This window comes from Morus notabilis, unplaced genomic scaffold (genome assembly GCF_000414095.1).
Source record: "Morus notabilis unplaced genomic scaffold, ASM41409v2 Scaffold40, whole genome shotgun sequence".
Lineage (NCBI taxonomy): Eukaryota > Viridiplantae > Streptophyta > Magnoliopsida > Rosales > Moraceae > Morus > Morus notabilis.
The window spans coordinates 30668-53653 of NW_010367845.1; the positions used below are offsets into that span (position 1 = coordinate 30668).

The 22986-nt window shown below is 35.1% G+C and overlaps 4 protein-coding genes across 4 annotated transcripts in view; 3 read left to right on the forward strand and 1 right to left on the reverse strand.

Annotated features, from left to right (window-relative positions):
• Positions 1 to 540: 540 nt before the first annotated feature.
• LOC21393088 (F-box/kelch-repeat protein OR23) lies at positions 541 to 4302 on the reverse strand. Its single transcript, XM_010113584.2, has 2 exons — positions 3320 to 4302; positions 541 to 968 (listed from the first exon to the last, which is right to left on the reverse strand). The coding sequence occupies exons 1-2, from the start codon at positions 4288 to 4290 to the stop codon at positions 674 to 676; spliced, it is 1266 nt and encodes a 421-aa protein (XP_010111886.1). The 5' UTR covers positions 4291 to 4302; the 3' UTR covers positions 541 to 673.
• Positions 4303 to 5092: 790 nt separating this feature from the next.
• On the forward strand, positions 5093 to 13821 carry LOC21393089 (myosin-9). The gene is made up of 25 exons (XM_024175722.1): positions 5093 to 5230; positions 5423 to 5566; positions 5674 to 5819; positions 5932 to 6088; positions 6284 to 6342; positions 6515 to 6674; positions 6756 to 6905; positions 6990 to 7126; positions 7217 to 7363; positions 7453 to 7554; positions 7915 to 7972; positions 8055 to 8156; positions 8632 to 8669; positions 9081 to 9207; positions 9301 to 9471; positions 9600 to 9731; positions 9811 to 9920; positions 10077 to 10137; positions 10371 to 10548; positions 10719 to 10924; positions 11005 to 11124; positions 11566 to 11781; positions 12311 to 12450; positions 13074 to 13324; positions 13564 to 13821. Exons 1-25 carry the CDS (start codon positions 5093 to 5095, stop codon positions 13605 to 13607), a joined length of 3294 nt encoding a protein of 1097 aa, XP_024031490.1. The 3' UTR covers positions 13608 to 13821.
• A 1262-nt stretch (positions 13822 to 15083) lies between these two features.
• LOC21393090 (transcriptional regulator SUPERMAN) lies at positions 15084 to 15749 on the forward strand. The gene has a single exon (XM_010113586.1). The coding sequence runs from the start codon at positions 15084 to 15086 to the stop codon at positions 15747 to 15749; it is 666 nt and encodes a 221-aa protein (XP_010111888.1).
• Positions 15750 to 22193: 6444 nt separating this feature from the next.
• The window catches only part of LOC21393091 (transcriptional regulator TAC1), an 806-nt gene continuing 13 nt past the window's right edge, over positions 22194 to 22986 (forward strand). Inside the window, exon 1 of the mRNA XM_010113587.2 lies at positions 22194 to 22986. This exon is cut by the window's right edge and continues 13 nt beyond it. Coding sequence (XP_010111889.1) covers positions 22394 to 22986 — 593 coding nt within the window. The 5' untranslated portion in view covers positions 22194 to 22393.

A 22986-nucleotide genomic window follows, 5' to 3' on the forward strand; every position in this document is an offset into this window, starting at 1 on the left:
TTTTGTCCTATTAGAACAAGTTTTTTAGCCATTTAATTAAATTTCAGACCTAGTCTATGATTGGGATTACTTGTGTAGCGTAAAATGCACAACTTATAAATCGAACCATTTAAATTTAATTGAATGACCCAAAAAAAAAAACTTACCGAAAGCTTTGCCCTTTCTACTAAAGGGCAACAAAAACAAAAACAAAAAGAAGAATTGATGATATATATGAAAGCAAAAAATGGTTTGAGCAAGATGGTATTTAATTTAGTTAGCAAGATCAGTAGTGGAATATCTCGTTCCCATAAAAGTAAAATTTCAATATCTAATTTCCTCCATCTCATCTCGATACAATCAAACGTTATACAACCATTCATATAGTATTCTTCAAATAATCTTTATCAATGTCCAAAATGTATCTATTATATATTAAAATAAGTGCAAAATTATAGACAGAATGTTATCAATCAAAGATAAAGAGTACTTTACATGAGTTTTGCAAGATATAATAAGTCTGCATATGTGCTTCTGTTCGGTAACGACCACCACAATATATGTCCTCCGAAGCTTATTGACCTAAATATACATAATGCTATACAATCTGCTAACAAAGAACAGAACTGTACGCATCCCTTAGTATCGGTACAAATTTGCATCATATTCCTACACAAACAATGAGATTTACAAATCACAGACGAATGTCGCACATAACTGCTGTATTGAAATCCAAGGAACTGTTGAAAGGTGACTTGGTAATAAGAGATCTCCATGTCTTCCTCTTTGGATTGTAAATTTGAATGTACAAGATTCCTGTCTTCTTACTATGCTGTCGCGACCTGCGGGTATCTACGGATTCAACAGCCCTCTTAAGGGTAATTACATGCAACTCACCATCCAATACCACAAAACCAAATGATGAGTTGAGAGGTGCCTCCCTTGGTACACGTGACTCTTCCCTCCAACGATTTGAAGCCATATCATATCTGCAACTCATTAGAGAGAGCTCATGATAAAGTGAAAGCAATACAAAAGAAGCGACTTGGAACTTAGTGTCAAATAGCATGCAAGATTTCAAGCTGCTAACATGGTAAGCAATCCCTCACGTTAAAGGATCGAATGGATGCGTACACATTAACGACCATTCACATAGTATAGTTAAACTGGACTGGACGTTTGAAATTAAGATACATAAAACTGCAACTAAGAAAATGCAAGATCACACAGTTCAAGAATTATAACAAATTTCTTAAGTTTGGTGTATATTATAGGCAAATACTAGCATTCCTACACTAATCTGAACCAAAACTCCAGGGCTGACTTTCTGAATAGGGAGACAAAGGACTAAAAAGAAGCTGATGTTCAGTACCTGAGCTCCCTCCGTCCCAATTTCATTTTTTTTTATATGAGATTTATTATTATTATAATTATTTTTTTGGGTGCAGCTTTACATGAAAATATATTCTTGGGAGATTCCACTATGCACCAAAACTCAAACAGTATAAAAGCCGATACCAACAAATCTGCAGGCCGGCTTCCCTACCTCTGTAAATTTCATTTCAGGCTCTAAGCACAGAACCATCTCAAACTTCTGGGCTATGTCCAACATCGATTCTTGAAATACTTCCAGCTAAGGAAGAGAGAAATAGACGCTTAAAAATGGTGATACTTGATGAATCGAGGTTCTTCACCTAACAAATGCCGTGTTTGGAATTGTTCTTGTTTTTGTTTTTCACGTTTTTTGAGAACGAAAAAATGAAAACGATTCTAGAACAGCGTTTGGCACAATTAAAAACAAAAAAAACGGAAATGAAAACGATTTTTTGGTTTAGTGTAAAATGAGAGAGAAATGAAAAACAACTTTTAGTCGTTTTTCATTTTTTGTTTTCGTTTTCTCCTCTCTCAAGCAGAGAGAAAGAGAAAGAGACATTAATGGGTTTTTTTATACTGAAAACAATCTCTTGATAAAACTACCAAACACATTTTCAAAAATGATTTCTGCATGAGATTGAAAACGTTTTCATTTCTATTTTCATACAAAAAACAAAATCATTTTATAACGAATTCCAAACGCACCTGTTTGGCACAATTAAAGACAAAAAACGGAAATGAAAACTTTTTTTTAGTTTAGTGTAAAATGGGAGAGAAATGAAAAACGACTTTTAGTCATTTTTCATTTTTTGTTTCTGTTTTCTTCTCTTGTTTTCTTCTCTCGAGCACAGAGAGAGACATTAATGGATTTTTTTTATAGTGAAAACAATCTCTTGATAAAATTACTAAACGCATTTTTAAAAATAATTTATGTCTGAGATTGAAAACCTTTTCATTTCCATTTTCATACAAAAAACAAATTCATTTTAGAACGAGTTCCAAACACACCATACATTTCCCTCTCCTTATAAACAACATGAAACACTACTCATGTTTGGAGAAGTTCATTTGCACTAGTATTATAGCAATTTAAAATTTAAGTTAAAACATAATACTTGTAGAATTGCAAAATAAGCTATTTAAATATGCATGCTGGAGAAAGCGACTAAAAAGATCATTTAGTAATTACAGAAAATGAATTTACTTTCCAAATAAGACAGATTCTTTTATCATAAGAGTTCTTGCACATTAAGATGAGGTGCCACCAAACTTTTTCTAATTAATACAAGACTCTCTAAAAGGCAGTGTGACAGCCATCAATTAAACAGGTCCGGAAAAAGATGACGACGGAACACCACCTCTGAAAACAGCAAACCATAAAATTACTGCTTCTATTCCTAATAGCAACTAAGAGACGAAGTTATTATCCTTTCTTTTTAAATGTTCCAATAAAATGCCCCAACCATAAACTGCTTTCATTGCTTAGTTAACCCCTCTTAGTCATTCTCCTTACGGTGAGGGGCTGTCGAAAAGCTTAGTCCCCTAAACCCCATGCCTTAGGTTGTTACATGTGCTTCGACTTCAAGGGCTAAGTAAGGCCTAACTAAATTCATCAACACACCAATACGCAAGCAGAAGGATTGTGTTTTCAGCTCGATAAATAAATTGGTAGTAAAAATTGCTCTCTTCTAAATCTAAACATTTATTAAGACCACAAGAACCTCTAATCACTGGCTAAACCAACACCGAATTAACAACCTCAAAACTGCTGGCTTCAGCACAAAAAGAATTAAAAACAAACACTGTTGCAGTTCGCAAATATAAAAGCTTGAAACTTTGCTAAATCTGTCTAACACTAAACAACTAACTTCAAGCAAACTGGGACCAATTACTACGATAATACACAGGGCAGGCCAAAAATGGTAACAGAGAAAAAAAAAATGAAATCAGATTTTGAAATAGCTACCTGAGTATGTCATTCCCATCGAGCATGTAAACCCCTGGACGCCCACGATCTTCATCCTCGACAACGACGATCTTCCCAAGTCTCACCCTTTCCCCTGAATTCCACATATCCCCAATCTCTCGCCATTTCCTGTTCTTCAATTCCATAGCCACAGCGTCCCTGTAATACTCATCCACCGGAAACACCCCCAATATCGTCCTGGATTCGCCGTAGCCGCCCATCACCCAGAACTCGCTCTCCTCCCCATCCCTAACGAAGAATCCCACGCAACCGGCTCGAAAGCTCGGTAATCCGTCAACGGAAACCCACTCGTCCTTCTCAATATCGTACCTTTCGGCCGAGCTTATCCTGCTCCCGGCCGCCGCGAACAGCGCGTGGCGCGAGCCGCCGCCAGCGACGAGGATCTGAGCAGAATTCGGCTCAGCAGCGCAAGCGAAGCTCCCGCGCGGCGCGAGCATCGGGGCGAGGCGGTCCCAGGACCAGGTGTGGAAATCGAAGCGGAAGGCCGCGGAGGAGGGCGAGGGGCGGTCGAGAGGGAAGGAGCGGGTGTCGAAGACGGAGCCTCCGAGGACGTAGAGGGTGGGGCCGAGGGCGACGGAGGCGAAGTTGCAGAGGCCGTAGCGGTGGGGGTTGCAGGGCATGGGAGGGAGAGGGCACCAGGCGAGGGTCTTGGGGTCGAAGAGGTAAGGGGAAGTGACGGCGGGGTCTTGGGGGAAGATGCAGAGGAGGTGGGAGAGGTTCCGGTGGCTCTGGCGGAGAGAAATTAGGGCTTTGGAGGAGAGGAACAGCCTCCATGATCGGCAGGTGCATTTGAGACGGGCATGGTGAGAGTAGGAGATGAAGGAGAAAATCAGCGAAGCGACGTCGTTTGGGAGGCCCGGAATTAGGGTTAGGGTTTCGCCGATCGGTGGTACTATCGGTGGTGAAGAAGAAGAAGAAGAAGAAGAAGAAGAAGGTAGAGTTTGGGTCATCGCTCTCCTTTGGTTTTCCTTTGGATTTACCAAATGGGAGTCAATGCTTTCTTTTTTAAACCGTCTGCAAACTCCGCTTTCGTGATCAGAATTCAGAACGCAACACTTTATGTCGTTTTAGGTTCAAACGACACAAAAAAGTTATGTCGTTTTTGCTTGACCGACATGTGTTTCGAAATACGTGCGACAAAAAACGCTTGCAACTATTCGAAATTTTTCGTGTTTACTTCCTGTCGTTTATTGTCGTTTTATCAGGTTGTCGGACTTCGAGGTTGATGTCGGTTTTTTTTTTTTACATTTTTGTCGTTTTAAGGGAGTTATTTATAGCTAGCGCCCCTCTTTTCTTCCCGCTAACGGCTAACCGGGAGTGGGAGTAGGAGTAGGGCGCCAAGTGCGAACACAGAGAAAGAGAGAAGTAGAACCACAAAAATGGCGAAATTGGAGGCCCTTCTTCCACCTCTCCAATTACCTTTCACCTTTTCCGCTTTCTTTTTCTCTTTCATTTTCTATTCCAAATTCCTTTTCCTTCGAATTTCTCTGGAGAGCTCGCGATCGATTTATTATGGTAAATGGACTTTAATTCAATCGAAGAAGAAGAAAATCTGCGTTTCTCGCCTTCCCTTTGATTCTCCATCAAAATGGTGCGACTAATTTTACAATCTAATTCCTATTCGGTTTATATAGACAATGCGGTTCTAAAATTTATAGTCTTGATTTTTGGATCGGAGCTTTCTTTTCATTTTTTTAAATCAAATTTAGATCCAAAATTTACGTGTAATTTTGTGCTTTAATTTTGTGTATGATGCAGGGAATACCGGTGGATACTATTGTTGTGGGTTCTCATGTCTGGGTTGGAGACCCGGAATTAGTTTGGGTTGATGGACAAGTTGTGAATATTAATGGAGAAGATGCTGAAATTCTAACTAGCAATGGAAATTTGGTATTAAAGTTCTTATCTTTTTCCCTTATTCTTTCTTTCATTTTCATCAAGTGTCTTTTATCTGCGCAACTGTTTGAAACCGATTATTCAAAGCCTTTTACTGTCACTCCCATCTTGTAAGAAAGATTTTGTTTTATATTTTTCACATCCTTTATTATAAGCTTACGTAATTTCTTTTCATTTTTTTCACAGATTGTTGCAAAAGTTTCAAAAATATATCCAAAAGATGCGGAAACTTTTGCAGATGGAGGGGATGACATGACCAAGCTATCCTATTTACATGAGCCTGGAGTGCTGCATAATCTAGCCACCAGATTTGAGATGAATGAAATTTATGTAAGACTATTCTATTCCCGTTTTCTGTTCGAGAAACCGTTTCTGTCGAGTAGGAGAATCATTACAACAGTAGCTGGTATTATTATAATGGTTTGACATCATGGCAGACTTATACCGGGAACATTCTCATTGCCATAAATCCGTTTCAAAGCCTCCCACAGCTATATGATGCTTTCACGATGGAACTGTACAAGGGAATTCCACTTGGAAAACTGAGTCCTCATGTATTTGCCATAGCCGATGCTGCATACAGGTGAACTTGTCATTGTTCCGTTATTATCTTTTTTTTTTCTTTTTTTTTTTCCTTTTCCTTTCGATTTAGAAATGATGTGGATTGGAAAGTTAAACTGCGTAAGCTTGATCAGGGAAATGATGAAGGAGGGAAAAAGCAACTCTGTTCTAGTAAGCGGTGAAAGCGGGGCTGGTAAGACCGAGACAACTAAAATGCTTATGCGCTACCTTGCCTTCTTGGGTGGCCATTCTGCAGCCGAAGGAAGAACTGTGGAACAACAAGTTTTAGAAGTAAGCTGGATATCTGACCATTAGTTAATCATAGCAATCATCTTATATTTTGAAAGCCTCATATACCAAGTCAAGAGCCAAGTAAATGCGCTGAGGCTGTTACTTTGGCTCAAGTTTTTATGACTCTTGCACTTGAAAATTGGATGTATGCATCTGATGTAATGCGTTCTTGCTATTCGCATGGATACGGTGCAGTCGAATCCGGTTCTCGAAGCATTTGGCAACGCTAAAACTAGTAGAAATAATAATTCCAGGTGAAAATTTTTTTCAGATGGATTTTTTTTCTTTGTTGCTTTTATTTTATTTTTTTTCCCCTCAAGGTTATTTTTCATTGTTTATAGAATATTGCATTTTAGTAAGAGATGGTTAATTTTCAAGACATGTCAAAAGTCTGTAGACACTGATCTCCTGGATATATTATTGCAGCCGTTTTGGGAAATTTGTGGAGATCCAATTTGACAAGTTGGGTCGAATATCAGGGGCAGCAGTTAGAACTTATCTTCTTGAAAGATCTCGTGTTTGCCAAATTTCAGATCCCGAACGTAACTACCATTGCTTTTATCTTCTGTGTGCCGCTCCTCCTCAGGTAGTTGGCCCTCTTCTCTATTTTATTGAGTAGTCCTGATAAATTTCATATATTTCAGTTGACAAATTTAGGTTTTATCAGGAGAGGGAGAGATATAAGTTGGGGAATCCTAGGTCGTTTCACTATCTTAATCAATCTAATTGCTATGAACTGGAAGGTGTAAGTGATGCTCATGATTATCTCACCACTAGGAGAGCCATGGATATTGTTGGAATAAGTGAAAAAGAACAGGTATGGCCTCTGAATTTGAACATCGTCACTTTCCTTGTTAGTCATCAATTCAAGTAATCTATGAATAATCTCTGACTCTCTCAGGACTCAGTTTTCAGAGTGGTGGCTGCAATTCTTCATCTCGGTAATATTGATTTTTCGAAGGGAGAAGATAATGATTCAGCAGCTGTTGAAGATGAACTATCCTTATTCCATCTTCAAATGGCAGCAGAACTTCTCATGTGTGTCTTTTAGCTTTTCTGTGTTTATTATCTTTGTTATTCTTCTTGTTCTTAAAATGACCAGTGTCATTTTATTGTTCCTATATATAGGTGTGATCCTCATGTACTGGAAAATGCTCTCTGTAAGCGTGCAATGATTACTCCAGAAGAAATTATTGAGAGGAGCCTTGATTCTCATGGTGCTAGAGTAAGCAGGGATGGTTTAGCCAAGACACTATATTCCCGTTTGTTTGACTGGTACTGTACCATCTTTCTGAATTTGTTACTTGGAGACTTACTTATCCCATGGAAAATAATTTGTGGATGCAATGTTTTATTATCGTCAGGTTGGTGGATAAAATTAATGTCTCCATTGGACCAGACCCTAGCTCGAATTGTCTGATCGGTGTCCTTGATATCTATGGTTTTGAAAGCTTCAAAAATAATAGGTGACACGGAAAAGATGATATCTTGGTGTCATTTGAATAATTATATTTCTATGCACATTTCTGTTTATTTGTGCTGTACATGCACATACCGGGAAAACCATCTAGCTATATACATATACGTTGGAAGACCTAGCGGCATCTATACTTGGTTGCTTGAAGTTCTTGCCTTTTTTACCACAAACTACTTACGGAGTCCTCTGGATACCTTTGAAATTTTATTAATATCAGGACACTTTAGAGCCTTTTTTCCCTTACCTATCCTAAAGGATTACTTGCAGATGAAGATTTAACGATGTCATTTTTATGAGAAGCCACGTTATTATTCTATTAATTTGACTTTTTATATTTCATCTCGTACAGTTTTGAGCAGTTTTGTATTAATTTCACGAATGAAAAGCTGCAACAGCATTTCAACCAGGTATGAGGTTAGTCATACTTGACAACTTCAGCTGTAACTCGTTCGTTTGAATGTACAATCTAAGTGTTATCTGTGCATTCAGCATGTGTTCAAGATGGAGCAAGAGAAGTACACAAGAGAGGAAATTGATTGGAGCTACATAGATTTTATTGATAATCAGGATGTATTGGATCTCATTGAAAAGGTCTTTTTTACCCTCTATTTCATGCTCTCTCTGTGAGATGTTTTCAGCTTGTCTGGTACTTTGTTTTGTTATCATTCTTCTTTGTTAAATGTATTAGCAAACCTAAAAGCAAGAAACGCTTGTTGATAAAGTTCCTCAAGCAGAACTTGATTGCAAATTAAGTGTTACCTTCCTTACTGTAGAGGTTAGTACTTTAAAATATCAAGACAATGATTTTAAAAGTTTTAGGCATGTAAAAGTGTACAATGGTATTCCAGAAAAATACCTACGGTGCAGAAGAACACACAACATCTTCTCAATTATTTAGTTTAATAGTTAATCTAGATTTAGAGGCACGCATTTTTACATTACGATCCCCTAGTATTATGTTTATCTTCAAGGGTATGACATTCTTATCCCGTAATCAAGTTTATCAACAAGCGATCTTGTGAATTACAGTTCTTATAATATCTCTCTGTTCATTTCTGTTTTGTAGAAACCAGGTGGAATTATCGCTCTGCTTGATGAAGCTTGGTATGATAGCTTCTCCTTGTTTGTCATTGTTACAGGGATCTTAGTGTACATACACGTGATTACACCACCCCTTTTTTTCATCCAACTCTTAGTTTGTGGTAAATTTGTATTTCGAGTGGTTGTTCACTGAGAAATTGAAAAAAAATGATAATCTCTTTTTATATGCGGTATCTTAGTGTTAATGTTGATTTCTTTTTAAATCCTCTTCTCATTCTTTTTACTTGTATTTCTGATGAACTTCAATTTTGAGTGGACGATTGGCAATTTTACTCTGTTTTTATCTTATGAAATTTTTTGACAAACAAGTAACATAATGACACATAATCAAATCCTTTCCATGAATGTAAGGGTGGTAATATGCACTTTCTTCAAAACTTCAATTTTGCTTACTTGGGTGATGTGTGTTTGCAGTATGTTTCCAAAGTCAACGCATGAAACATTTTCGCAAAAGCTTTATCAGATATTCAAAGATCATAAGCGCTTTGTGAAGCCAAAATTGGCTCGTTCAGATTTCTCTATTTTGCATTATGCAGGAGAGGTGACCTTAGTTCCTGAATTTTGCTGTAAACTCTTATTGCTCTCCAAAGTGGGAGTCCATTGAAATTTTTGTTGCTTGATGCGCTTCTTCCAGGTTCAATATAAGTCTGACCTATTTCTAGACAAAAACAAAGATTATGTTGTTCCTGAGCATCAAGATTTGTTGAGTTCTTCCAAATGCTCTTTCGTAGCTGGCCTTTTTCCTCCTCTTTCTGAGGAGGCAGGGAAAAATTCCAAGTTCTCATCTATTGGTTCTCGCTTTAAGGTATCTTCTGCTCTATCATCTTGTTTATCATGGAGAGTGACCTGAAATTATTATCAAGTTGTTATACATGATGAACTGATCTGCCTACAGATAAAACCTTATATTCTGACTTCCTCTTATGCATGCAGCTACAACTACAACAATTGATGGAAATATTAAACTCTACAGAGCCCCACTATATTAGATGTGTTAAGCCAAATAATCTTTTAAGCCCTGGAATTTTTGATAATACTAGCGTCATGCAACAACTACGATCAGGTGTAAGTACAGTTGGACCTGTGTTCTACTTTACCTTATCTAGGGTTGCTTGTGCATTCACGCTCGTTGGAAATTTCACAGGGTGTCCTGGAAGCCGTCCGAGTAAAATGTTCTGGATACCCTACCTACAGGAGTTTTCTTCAATTTTTAACTCGATTTGGCATCCTGGCACCAGAGGTTTTAAAAGGGCAGTAAGTATCACTTATGCTCAAGTTAATTGGAAAATAAAACGACTGTCACTTTTGTTTACCTTTTCATCTTCAAGGTTTTACTTCATTGGTGGTTTCACTTATCTCTCATGGTTTGATGGCTATGATTAATCTCAAACTTAAAAACACTTTATGCAGCTGTGATGAGAAGGTTGCATGTGAAAAAATTCTAGACAAGATGGGGCTTACAGGTTATCAGGTGAAACAACTACTTTATGTTTATGCTCAAGTTGACAATCATAGTATTCATAGTTTTATTTTCTGGAGATGTTTGTGGGCTTCAATCGTGAATGCAACTCTTGGCAAGAAAATTTTAAAGTACAACTGCTGTATGGTTAAAGGAGCCAAGTTTTCTTTAATTAAATAGTGTATTGATTCACCTTTGTTTTTCAAGTTCCATTTATTGCTAATAAACTTTAAATGGTTTTGCAGATAGGGAAAACGAAGGTTTTCCTAAGAGCTGGTCAGATGGCTGAGCTAGATGCATGGAGGACAGAAATACTTGGCAATTCCGCTAAGGTTATTCAACTGAAGACAAAAACTAGAATTGCTCGTAAAAGGTTTGTTTCTATGCGGAAGGCCTCAATTCGTGTACAAGCCTTTTGGAGAGGTGAGTCCGTAAATAAAGGAATAGTTTCCATGGAGATATACAAATGAGGAATAATTTGAATAGTATTGTTTCCCTGGAATTTTTTATTTTTATTTTTATTTTTTGCATATATTTAGAAGGCTTTGGTTGCATACAATATGCCCGAACTCATTTATTGTTTGACCTTCTAGGAGAACTGGCTCGCAAATTATATAACAAAAGAAAAAGAGAGGCCGCTGCAGTTAAAATTCAGAAGAATCTACGCAGATGTGTGGCCAGAAAGGACTTCCATAGAATCAAGTCATCTGCAATTGTATTGCAGACTGGTCTACGGGCAATGGTTTCTCGTGATGATTTTAGATATAGAAGGCAATCTAAGGCAGCAGTTATTCTTCAGGTGATTACCCAGCTTATATATTTTGTCATTAACTTTATTGTTTTTCACGTTCTCGATGAATGACAAAAAGATAAAAGCAGGCTTCTTGGCATCGTTATAGAGCTTTTTCAGATTATCAGAAGCTCAAAAGAGTATCAACCATTTATCAATGCCGATGGAGGGGCAGAAGTGCCCATAGTGATTTTAGCAAACGGCAGACGGTAGGCATCAGCAGTATTTTGGGCAATTATTTTTCAGTTGGCATTAGTGTATTGCATTCATATACTAATTATCATTTAGGAACTTTAAAAGTAACATGTCTGTTATTACGATTAGCTTCCCTTTTGCTGAACGCCTCCTACTTGGGAAGCTATCTATTTCCTTCTGCTTGTCATGACATTAATCTATTGACGTCAAGGCTATAAACTAGAGTTTCTTTGCAAGGATATAGTAAAACAAAAACAAATAAAATCATTAACCGACTCCAGAGAAATTCTAGTATAGTAGTAGGAGGTATGAAATATTTGACGGGAGTAAATGACGTGTCAAGTCCTTTAGTTGAAACTTACTGTTATCAAATCAAGGTGGACATATAGTTAGGCTAGAAGCAGCATTATGTAGTTTCTGTCAAGAATTCTTAACGGAAGTAAAAATGTTTATAGCCAGATGACTTGGAAGAAGCGAAAGGAAAACAGGAAACAGTATTGCGGCCTCCCCTGCAATCTTATCCTAGTAAAGGTGAAGAAACGGATTTTCTGTTTGAATGTGAGGTTGCTCAGCGAGAAATTGAAGCATCTTGTCCAGTTATCAAAGAACCCTCTAGTCCTGGCGATGCTGGAAAAATCGAGACCCTCACTGCTGAAGTCAAACGTTTGGAGGTAGTAAAGATTGAACTCAAAGCTCTTTAACGATAAACTATGAACACCCTAAATGTCTCATCTTCTTTCTTAAGGTGCGTGGTGATCCTACACATTTTAATCTTAGGTGTATGATGCAATTACAAAAAAAGTGAAAGAAAAGGGGAAAATGCCCTTAGGTATGCATAATCATGGGTACTATAGTAGCAGAAGCTCGTACAAAATGGTTGGAGGTTTTAGAGCGATTGGTTAGATGCAAAGTATGTCGGGCTTGGGGGTTTGATAATTGTCGTGTAGACCAGATTTTTTTTTTTTTTTTAATTTCCACTAGTTATGTTATTTTCAACAAGTTCACATTTATCTAGCAGACTAGACGGGAGTATTCTATTTCAATCCTGCTTTTTTGCACTCTTTGTGCGTTTTGCGCTTGACTCAAATTGCTATAGCCACAGTTAATGGTTGCATGATTATGCCAATTATTATTTTACCGACCTTAACTTTTGCCTTGCTGTTTTCAAGTTCATACGTAACTTATACTCTTGTTAAACAGGCCATGCTGCATGCAGAAAGACAACGAACTGATGATTATGAAATGAAATATGCAAAAGCGCAGGAATCAAGTGAGGAAAGACTTAGGAAATTAGAAGAAAGTGAAAGAAGAGTTCATAAACTCCAGGACTCTTTGAACAGGTAGTATTGGCACTTTCTTCTTTAAGGATGAAACTCTTTTTGAGAACTTTCATCTTCACTTTCTACTAGAATGTGCTAGAAGAGAACCGAACGTTATTTCTGTTTCACACAAAGAAATAAGATTTGGTTGGCCTTTTGGGTCAAGGAGACTCATTTAATCCCAAATCTCCCAAACATGAACAAAAGAGGCTTTGCCCTTTGGGTCAAAGGGTTAAAATTTGACTGCGCTTTGGGTCAAAGCTATTATATGGTTCTCCAATCGAATTTAAGTGACTACAATCTCCATTTACTCGTAAAATATACTCGGGCCTATTTCTAGCAGCAAACCCGTGCACAAAGATAACTGCAAAGAAAACAAAGCATGTGTATATATCTGCTTCCTAGGATTTTGTGCATGCAATGACAAATCCTTTCTAGAAAACAAGAAACTGAAGTAGACGTAAAGCACAAGCACCTTCAAGCATGCGAGATACATTATGAAAAATTCATGCTAATACAAGCAAATACTAAGAGGGTTTCCCTATGGTTTATTGTTTAAACATGCGGTTGCACATTTACGATAATTCTGTTTTGAAATATGTCAGAATCACTTTTTAATTGTAGATCTGATCTAGTGTGTCTAGGATGATACATTTCATGTCAAGCCAATTTTCAGAGCTGAAAATGATATTGCATACTGCATCAAAATCAAGTTCAGCATCCGAGCAAGCTGCTAGTCATAAGGAGGTTGAAGACACTTCGAGTAGCTCAGAATATTCGTTTACCGACTCAGATTTCACCTTTTCCATTCCGTACCAAACTTCAGCGGGCTCTTCTCCCATTCAGAACTCTTTCCACTTGGCAGTTCAGGATATTTCATTAGGTGACGTTTCAGGTCAGTTCAGCTTGTAATTGATCTCATACTATGTTGTTGAAAAAAAAAAACAGAGAGAGAGAGAGAGAGAGAGAGATTCACAGCTCTGTTTATCCAATATATAATCCATAAAACATGAACTTCCATATTTTTACAATGAGAAGAAATTCATTCCGTGCTTCAATTTATTTTCTCGCATATTACATTCTAGACTAGATAAAGATATTGTCTTATATATATTCTTTCTTCTCTTTGGACAGGATCTGAAAGTGACAAGGAGGGGGCTTTTGATGACTATTTCTGATAGAAACTGATGTAATTATTTCTTCTTTCTTGCTCAATTAGAGGCTAGCTTTAGAAAAACATTTGCCCATTTTGGCACCACAGGGTAGACACCTAGATTTGAATGTACTATCACATGTCCTCACGAGAGCATCGTAGGTTCATTAACAGATGTCTAGTGTAGTGAATTGTACGTTAGTACTGTATTTTTGTCTTCTGAATCTATTATGATGACAGCTTTTGTTTTATAATTGGCCATGAGAGAAAACTGAAAAAAAAAAAAAAAAAAAAAAAAAAAAAAAAAAAAAAATTTTTCCAAACTTTTCCCAAGGCCTCCCTACAAGTTCATTCATCTGGATCCGTACTTTTTATCATGCCAGTGACTTTAACGATGTAAATTGAGCAGCATGATGCTTCGTGAACTTAAATGATCTATTAGATTAATAGTTCAAAAACAAAATCATGATATCCATGTTTTTGTTTTTTTTATTGAAAGGATGATATCTATGTTTTTGATCCACCAATTTTTATGCCTAGACGGTAATTTATACGACTCTACTTGCCATTTTTCTTGCGCCAATCAAAATGATGACTACAAAACTTGAATTTCCAACTTTTTTTTTTTTTTTAGTAATGCACAAATACCTTCAACATGACCTACAAAAGTGTACACGTAGAATGAACTATGACCTCATCTTAAGCATATAAGTTTGGCCACAGTAGCCCTTATATCACTCGCTTACTTGGTACTTGTAATATTATGAAATGTTCTTTTAAGATCACGCATTCCTATTATTGTAGGAGTAAGAAAAAAGGAGGATTAAGAAGAAGACATACATGCAATTATTATAGACCAAGTAGTAATATACATACATCACACCTACATTTACTCAAGTGTGCTTCTTCTGTCTTCAAGTTGCCCATAGTTTTAATCCTTCGTCCTGATCAGAATAGAGATAACTTTTTTTTTATTTTCCAAAGAGGAGGACTATATTATAAGAAAGAATGGAAGGTGGCGTACTCAGATAACCATGTAGTGAGTGAATTACCCGTATAATAAGTGGCATAAGTTTATTCTTTAGAAATATGCCTTTCTGTGCAATCTAGTACATAAACTGGCACACCATTCGCCAAACAACATACACACACACACAAATTCTTAGCTACAATTGTTATATATATGTATATATATATATATATATATACACGACAGAGGTAGCTAGTTCCCCATGTTGTCTGAAGTGACTGGACACTAAGTCGTCTTTCAATATATTGTAATAAACATCTGCTCGTTCTCTCCTCAAATCGGCAAAAAGTAAAAACTAGCTTTTTAAGATTGTACCTTTATTTTCTCAAAGTGGTATCCAAATATAGAAGCAGTAATACTCCTCTCCCCATCCACTCTCTTCTCTCTCTATAGATCCATCTCTACTTTCAAGCTGTAAGATCTAGCTAGCCAGATATACTTGCCCTCATCAGAAACCGGAGCAAAAGCGCCATGGAGAGGCCCAACTTGAGCGCCATTGGCAAGATCATCAAGGAAAAATGGAACTGCACCGACTTCATGATGAGCGCTTCGAATCCATGTGAAATTCCTTGGGCTGTGAAGAATTATTCATGTAACTTTTGCAAGAGGCAATTTAAGTCTGCTCAAGCTCTTGGTGGTCACATGAATGTTCATAGGAGAGAGAGAGCTAGATTGAGATTGTTCTCGCCTTTAAGTACCGTTGCGGAATCATGTTATAACCCTAGCCCTAATAAGTTTTCTTCACTATCATCATCACCATCATTATCATCATCATCAGCAACTCTTTCAGCTAAGTTTTTACCACAACATTACGCATCTCATTCAATGCTTTCTCCTCCTACAGCTTCTTTGTCTTTACCTGATCATCCCTTAGCTTCAACAGAAAAAGATAGGAAGACGATATTCGACTTTCCTCGGAGCTGCAGTAGTGCTGTTCCTTTGAGGGATACGACAACTAAAAGCATGAAAGCACCCGTTTTTGAGGATGGAGATCTGGAAGGTCGTTTCTCCCAAAAAGCTGACTATTTCAAGGCTTTCAAGACAGAAAACGTTAATATTACGTTTGACTTGGAGACGGGATTGCTCAAAGATCAAAACGAGGGGGTGGATTTGGAGCTTCGACTTGGTTACTTCTAGGGTATGATAGATAAAATTACTAGACTATATTTATATTTGTGTTCTCAGCTTGAATGATAGCTTATTATCCATCTCTAGTTACTATATATATGCATATATATTTATACATATTATGTTTCGCGTGCCCAATTTTATTTTCATCTGATAATTTTCCTTCTAATTAGCCACTTACTTACGTCGCATCTAGAAGACAGTTTTTAGAAGGTTGAAATTAATTTTTCTTTCAATATTTATGTGTGTACCTAATGATCAAACATTTGATATGATCATATATGAGTTTTCTTAGCCATTGCATATCCTTACGTCCTCTTTAGTTTTCTCTTGTAATTACTAGTCGATTATAACTTATTTGTTCATTCTACATTGATTAGGTCCTTTTTGTTCTCATGTTTTACTCTTGATACATATTAATGTTTAAAGATTGTCGTTTAGGTTTGAATTATATAGTTGAATCCGTACGTCTGAGAGATCTTATATGCATCACCATGATCTTGGAGATATAGAAAAAGATGATATGAATTGGTGATGTATATATTGTGATTGTTCTCTTGAGACTGCAAAATATTGCCATCTTGGGAAACCCATGATCTCATTCTAGCTCTCAACCCTCTCGCTCTCTGCACTCTGCAGGGCCGGTTCTCATTATTACTTTCTTAGTCACTTTCTTGGAAAAATAGAAATTATAGCACGGAAGAAAAGCAGATCATACAAAACGTAGAAAGACATGAGAGTACGTTGTGTGTTCCATGAAATTATATTTAGGACAAACATCTCAACTTTGTCGTGCATGTTTATATGTATGTTTTCTGGACGGACAACGTTTTTTGTCCTATACATTTATATGATAATATCTACTGTTCCAAGTCACGTTTGGGTCTCCAGAATTAATGGGATTTTTTTTTTTTTTATGCATTTCTCAACATCCGAGCTTTTGCATGTTCCCCAGAAAGTTGGGTCGTGATGGCCTTTCCTTATAAGGCCACATAGTGATTTGTCCAATGACAACCGAAACAAGATAAATGACAGAAAACGTAAAAACCAAACTCTGAGCTCTGTGAGTGGATTAATGCCGAAAGGCAATTGATGAATATTTGAGGTCAGTATTTATATATATATATATATATATATATATATACACATACATATATATATATATATACACACACACACACAAACACACACATATGTAGGATAATTTGAAGGTTCAAATAAAGGTTACGTTACATAAAGTAAAGTTTGAAGGAGAAAAACAATGGACAGTTCGGGGCCTACAAAACAAAACCTGCAAAAGTAGAAATATGTTTTAAATTGTGAAAGAAGATGGGCATGGGAAAAAGTATATAGGCTAGTCGGCGAACGTCACAATCCTCAGGCATTTAGGCGGGTACTTTTTTTCCACTCTTCTAATTATAAGCTCCTTTAGCATCGTCTTTTCTGATCATTCAATTCCAATTAATATATAGCTAGTTAGTTATTCTTTTTGTGCATTTTATTAGAAGTGCCTTGTTCTTGAAGAAAAGTTGCATGTTATTCCTGCTTAATTTCAAGTCCTTGATATTTTTCTATCGTAGAAAAAGTAAATAACTTAGTGCCAATACGTTATGCTGTATATACATATATATATATATATATATATTATCGTGTACGCTGTATATCCACAAAGTTCTATCTTCCTTATATATGTTTCTGTGCTACAGAGACAGTATGTGATTATCCATTGGAACATATATATACACATACACACACACACACACATATATATAACATACAGATAAATTGACTTAAAGATTAGCCTTGAAAACTACCTAGTTTTTTCTTGTATGAATATTACCAAGTTTTTTCTTTCGTCAATAAAGTAGTTAAGTGCAAATCAGTTTCTTCATTATCATTTATATTAAATCAAAAGGTATATATTGAAATGCTTATATACATATACATGTATGCTAGCTGACCTTGAAAATTTGGTATAGTTCGAAATATATATAATACGTTGTTTTATTAATTATTTTATCATGCACTTAGAGATATGTCTTTATTAATTCGCTAATCTTGGATAGATATTAGTGGATATAGGCTATAGGTTTTCCTCTTTTCTAAGATATAAAAGAAAAAAAAAAAAAAAAACACATATTTTTTGAACGAAAAATTTTCGATCGAATAATATACAAATTGGACGCATAACTAACTTATTTTTAATTATGTTTAACAAAAAAAAAGGAGAAAAGATCAAGCTAGCACTTGGGGAAAGTCAATTCTCTCTGTATCGATTTTTCAAAAGCTCTTGACCATCTAAATAAGTAAATATGAAATTCTGATGGTCCCCAAAAAGAATCAATGTAACTGGAATCAACCTATAAATATAGTCTCAGTCAAAGTTCAAAAACAAACTTGAGAATCAAAACCAATATTATAAAATATGGGTTAATTCTTTTAATGAGTAGTAATGTATCCCAAGTAGTCGATCCAACCGGCCGAGAGAGGAGTTGTTAGATTGAGCCAAAAGGTTTGACCAGTTGGCCGTCTAGTGATTCTGCTTCTAGAACTTGATTTGTGAATATTTAGTAAAGAAGTTGAGCTATTAAATAATTTAAATTTTATTGCTTCAGCACTTAAAAATTTCAGCAGTTGAGCGATGTCCTTAATCACCAACTTAAGGACAAAAATTGGTGCTAATGAAGTTTGTTTAGTCGTTTAGCTTATACAACAGGCCGTGTTAGGAGTTGCATTAGAAATAACAACTAAACAAGTATGGAACTCTGATTAATGGTGTCTTTATTTAGAAGTCCTTATTTTAAGAGTTGTGCATATTTAGTGGTTAAACTAAAAAATATATATACCAAAATTAGTTTCTTCGTTAAATAAATAGATTGAAAACATTACGTATAAAAAGCTGTATCAAATTCTAAAATACACAAAATGTCAGAATTAATTTCTTTGTTACACTTTTTTTTAAATGACAATTTTTAAATATCTATCAATAAAAGAATGATAATTTACAATATTCAAACGTAATTCGGACTAGAGTTGGAGATGCTAGAATTATTGGGTGAATGATCATAGCAGTATTAGCAACACTCGTGTTGTTGTCATTCGTGATCATGCCATGGTCCACGCCTCTATAGCCAATTTCTACCTTAATTTGAACTTTGTTTGCACATTTACTTAATATCCAAAGACAAATTCGATTGTGGTCTAAATATATTATATTTGGTCGATGATGAACTAATGTTTTGTCTGTTCAATATATATGTACTTTTGATCAACCACTTTGTCGCCCAATATATAATATTGTTCAATATATATACTATGATTGGTTATTGTTTTACAGCACGGACATTAGTGTTTTTTATTTATTTGTTCATTTTCAATAAAGATTGTAGTTATATCATTGTTAAAAGCGTGTAAGTAAAAGGATATATTATGTGCTTTTTTTTATCAATGGTGACGGAAGATGGATAGTTTCTTCTAAAGAAAAACAAAATACTTATCATATTCTTTTTTTGGGGATTAATTACAAAAATGCCCCCTGATTATACCCTTGTAACATTTTACCCCATGATTTTTAAAACATAACAGCCGTTTTTCTGAACAATAAAATGTTAACAAAAAAGCTCCATATGTTAGGTTTTTAACTCAAATTAATATTTAATTTACTATTTTGAGGTATTTTGATAATTTTATGGTTTAAAATCTAATTTGAATTTAAACAAATTTAAATATTCAAAAAAAAAACTTCATAAATTTTTTTATTCTACCAAAAAATTAATAAAATTGTTAACTTACATTCAATCAATAATTGACGTATCATAATTAAAAGTTTAAATCTAAATTATATTTAAATTTAAAATAAATTTTAAACCATAGAGCTACTAAAATACCTCAAAAATATAACAAATTATGTGTCAATTATTCTTATATAAAAAAAAAAAAAAAAAAAAAAAAAAAAACTAACGGATGAGTTTTCTTTGTTAACATTTTATTATTTAAGAGGAACAAATGTTACATGCAAAGTAAATATTACAAAGGGTATATTTCAAGGAGGGTTTTTGTAATTAATCCTTTTTCTTTGGTTTGCAGGGATAATCATCAATATATATTATTTGAAGAAGATGAGGCACCGCCAGCGCCATATACTAATACCTTGATGATGCGTTATTGACTTCCTCTCCATTAATATAATGGATGTTGGCCTGCATACGCATGTATAAATATGTATACATAAACGTACACACACATGTGTATATATATATATATATATGTATATATATATATATTTGTTAATGTTTGTGTCTGCTGAGACCATGCATAGGAATTACAAAATTTTCCCTTCCAAATGCACGGCTATTTTATGACGTGTTTTTTAAAACGTACTCTTGTATTTTTCAAAAAACTTGTAATTGATCCCTTTTTTTTCCTATCACGCAAAATCCACTTCTAATGTCAAAATTAATCAAAATTAACAATATATATATATATATATATATAAATGGAGAGATAGTTATTAAAAATATATTAAAATTACTTTTTATAAAAGATCAAACTTTGCCTCAGATTGATATTAATTAGGGGTAATGTTATGTGATTACAAAAACATAGAATAACGGTCTGGTAGATTTTAATAAAATAAAAAACTAGAAAACAACCTCATTATCTTTTAAAATCAAAGTAGAGTATTCTTACGTTTCAATTATACACAAGTGAAAATTTGTCAATATATATCCCGGCACTATATGTATGCATACATGTGTTGTGTGTATTTATATGTATGTGTGCATGCATATTATAACATACATGTATATGTCAAATGACGTGAGCATGTCTTTTAATTAGAGAAATAATATCTTTGTTTCTAGGTACAAAATATTATATATATATATATATGTTTTTTATAAAAATAAAAAAAAAGTTGGAGAGGAATTTCGAAATCTAGCTTGCCTCCAATTTTGAAGATATAAATGTTTAGATTGCATATCTTAAGATTAAAAACTAGATCAGTCATTGATGCAGCAGATAATAATTACTTCCGATCGTGAAGATAATACGTAAAGATTAAGAATGCAGAATAACACAAATACATTAGGTAGAAAGCAGAATCAATTATGAGCTATTCAAAACCATGATTAATATTCTATTTGCCTTCTTTTTTTCTTTTCTTTCTTTTTTTTTCCTTTCTCCTTTTGGGAGGGACACAAATGTCATCACTTATGATATATTTAAGAATGATGTTGACTACTGTAATGACATAAAGATTGGCCTTTGATTATGGTGTAAAAAGCGGGCTTAGACTTGAGGACAAGAATAAGCTACAAAAGTGCCCATTTCTTGCTCGCTGTATTATCATGTAAGGAAGGTTCCTTCATCTTTCCTCACTATCAATCAGCTAACTTTATGTACAATATCTTAATTATATAAATATATATATATATAATATTTCATGATTGTCGAAGCCTACTTGTGTTCTCACCTAAGATTAACAAAACACATCCAATTATTTCTATGCCGTGCTAATTGCCTTGGCAGTTCAAATACTACAAAGGTTATGACGGGTAATATTGACTTAATAATTATTAATTAAGGGACAATCGTCAATTGCCGCGTTTTAACCCTTGACTTAGGACCTCTTTTTTCTTTTTCTTTTTTTTTATTTTTTTTATTTTTTTTTTTTTAGGAACTTAGCACCTTATTTTCAAAATGGCAGAAAAATAAAATAAAAAATAAGGGCAAAAATGTGCATGTTCTAGTGCTAGGTTCTTTAAATTGATACCATATATATATATATATATATTGTTTGCCATAAACAAAAGTGATATGATAATTAGCTAAGTTAATTTGAAATTGCATAAGATGATTTACTACTTCTGTAACTCCTAAGGTCACTTGATTAATTTGAAATTACGGAAGTTGTGGAATGAATCAATGTATATGACGGTGTAGTAACTTTTTTTGTTTTTGGAAGGACATGTTAGGAGAGTTGAAAGCTATATATGTAACAGATAATAAAAAATGGATCCCCATATATGGGTAGTTGGAATATATATTTCGCTTGCCGTAATTATGGGAAGGCAAAACAGCAAAAGAATTAATTGTACCTAAAAATAAAAATAAAAATTGTATGTCACTACACCAAATTTTCTTTGAAAGTTGGGGAATAACTCCAAATTTGAATGGCCATGCTTTTGTGAACACACATACAAATACCAATTAACATTATATTATAAAAATTAATGAGAGAAATGATATTAATAATAATGAGAGGAGAGAGGTCGCAAAGGGAACCAAGATCAGAAAGCACCAAATTAAAGCTCCAACGGGAGACAAATTAGGGAAGAGAAAAATAAACAATTTGTCTGCTAATTATAAAGAAAGATCCACTAGAGAGAAGCCGGCTATAACCTAATAGCTTCCTTAGAAAACTTCTAAGACTTATCTCTTTCACAACACCTTCACTACAACCCACATAGATAACGCCTATGTCGTTTATTTGTCTCTTTTCTCCCACTCTTCAAAACTCATTTCCTAATACACCCACCATCCTCTTTATATTAGTACTACTTCCTTCTCCCTATAATCTTCCTCTCATTTTCCAGTAGTAAATATTAAGCTAATTAATTACCTTAATTTCTTCGTATTATCCTAACAATATTATGGCTGAATCAGATACGAAAAGCTGTAGCGACGAAACTGATCGGTCAGATCAAAACGACGATCTAGGGTCAGGCAGGTGCTACGAGTGCGCATTTTGCAAGAGAGGCTTCACCACCGCACAAGCCTTGGGTGGACACATGAACATCCATCGCAAAGATAGAGTCAAGCCCATCAGGCCTAATTACACGGCTGATGATCATCATCATAACCATAATCCCGTGATTTCGAGCAAATTAGTGGACGATAATTATGCAAGTTTTAGATCCTTCTTTGCAATCCAAAGCTACCCGCCGGTGCACTTCGCTAGAGCTCCTGATCATCAGGTACATCTAGATTATCACCACACATATACAGCTTTGGGTAATACTACTGTGCCGAAACCCTCACAAGATCAATATAATTCACAGGATCATGATCCCAATTATTATGATCCGTTGAGAGGGAATTGGAGAGGAAGTACTTTGAGCTTAGGAATCGGTATGGAACAAGAAGATGATCATGATCATCATGAATATCATCATGATAAAGAGAAAATAAGTGGTGGTCTGCATAGAGAAGATCATGTGGAAGTGGATTTGGAGCTTCGACTTGG

Excerpts from the sequence above, each read along its gene's own strand:
- LOC21393088 (XM_010113584.2), bottom strand. The coding sequence starts at position 4,290 with ATGACCCAAACTCTACCTTCTTCTTCTTCTTCTTCTTCTTCTTCTTCA. Across the intron at positions 969-3,319 it reads GATGGGAATGACATACTCAG|ATATGATATGGCTTCAAATC; the intron begins GTAGCTATTTCA and ends AATGAGTTGCAG.
- LOC21393090 (XM_010113586.1), top strand. The coding sequence starts at position 15,084 with ATGGAGAGGCCCAACTTGAGCGCCATTGGCAAGATCATCAAGGAAAAA.
- LOC21393089 (XM_024175722.1), top strand. The coding sequence starts at position 5,093 with ATGCAGGGAATACCGGTGGATACTATTGTTGTGGGTTCTCATGTCTGG. Across the intron at positions 5,567-5,673 it reads TTGAGATGAATGAAATTTAT|ACTTATACCGGGAACATTCT; the intron begins GTAAGACTATTC and ends ACATCATGGCAG. Across the intron at positions 12,451-13,073 it reads CTCCAGGACTCTTTGAACAG|GATGATACATTTCATGTCAA; the intron begins GTAGTATTGGCA and ends TAGTGTGTCTAG.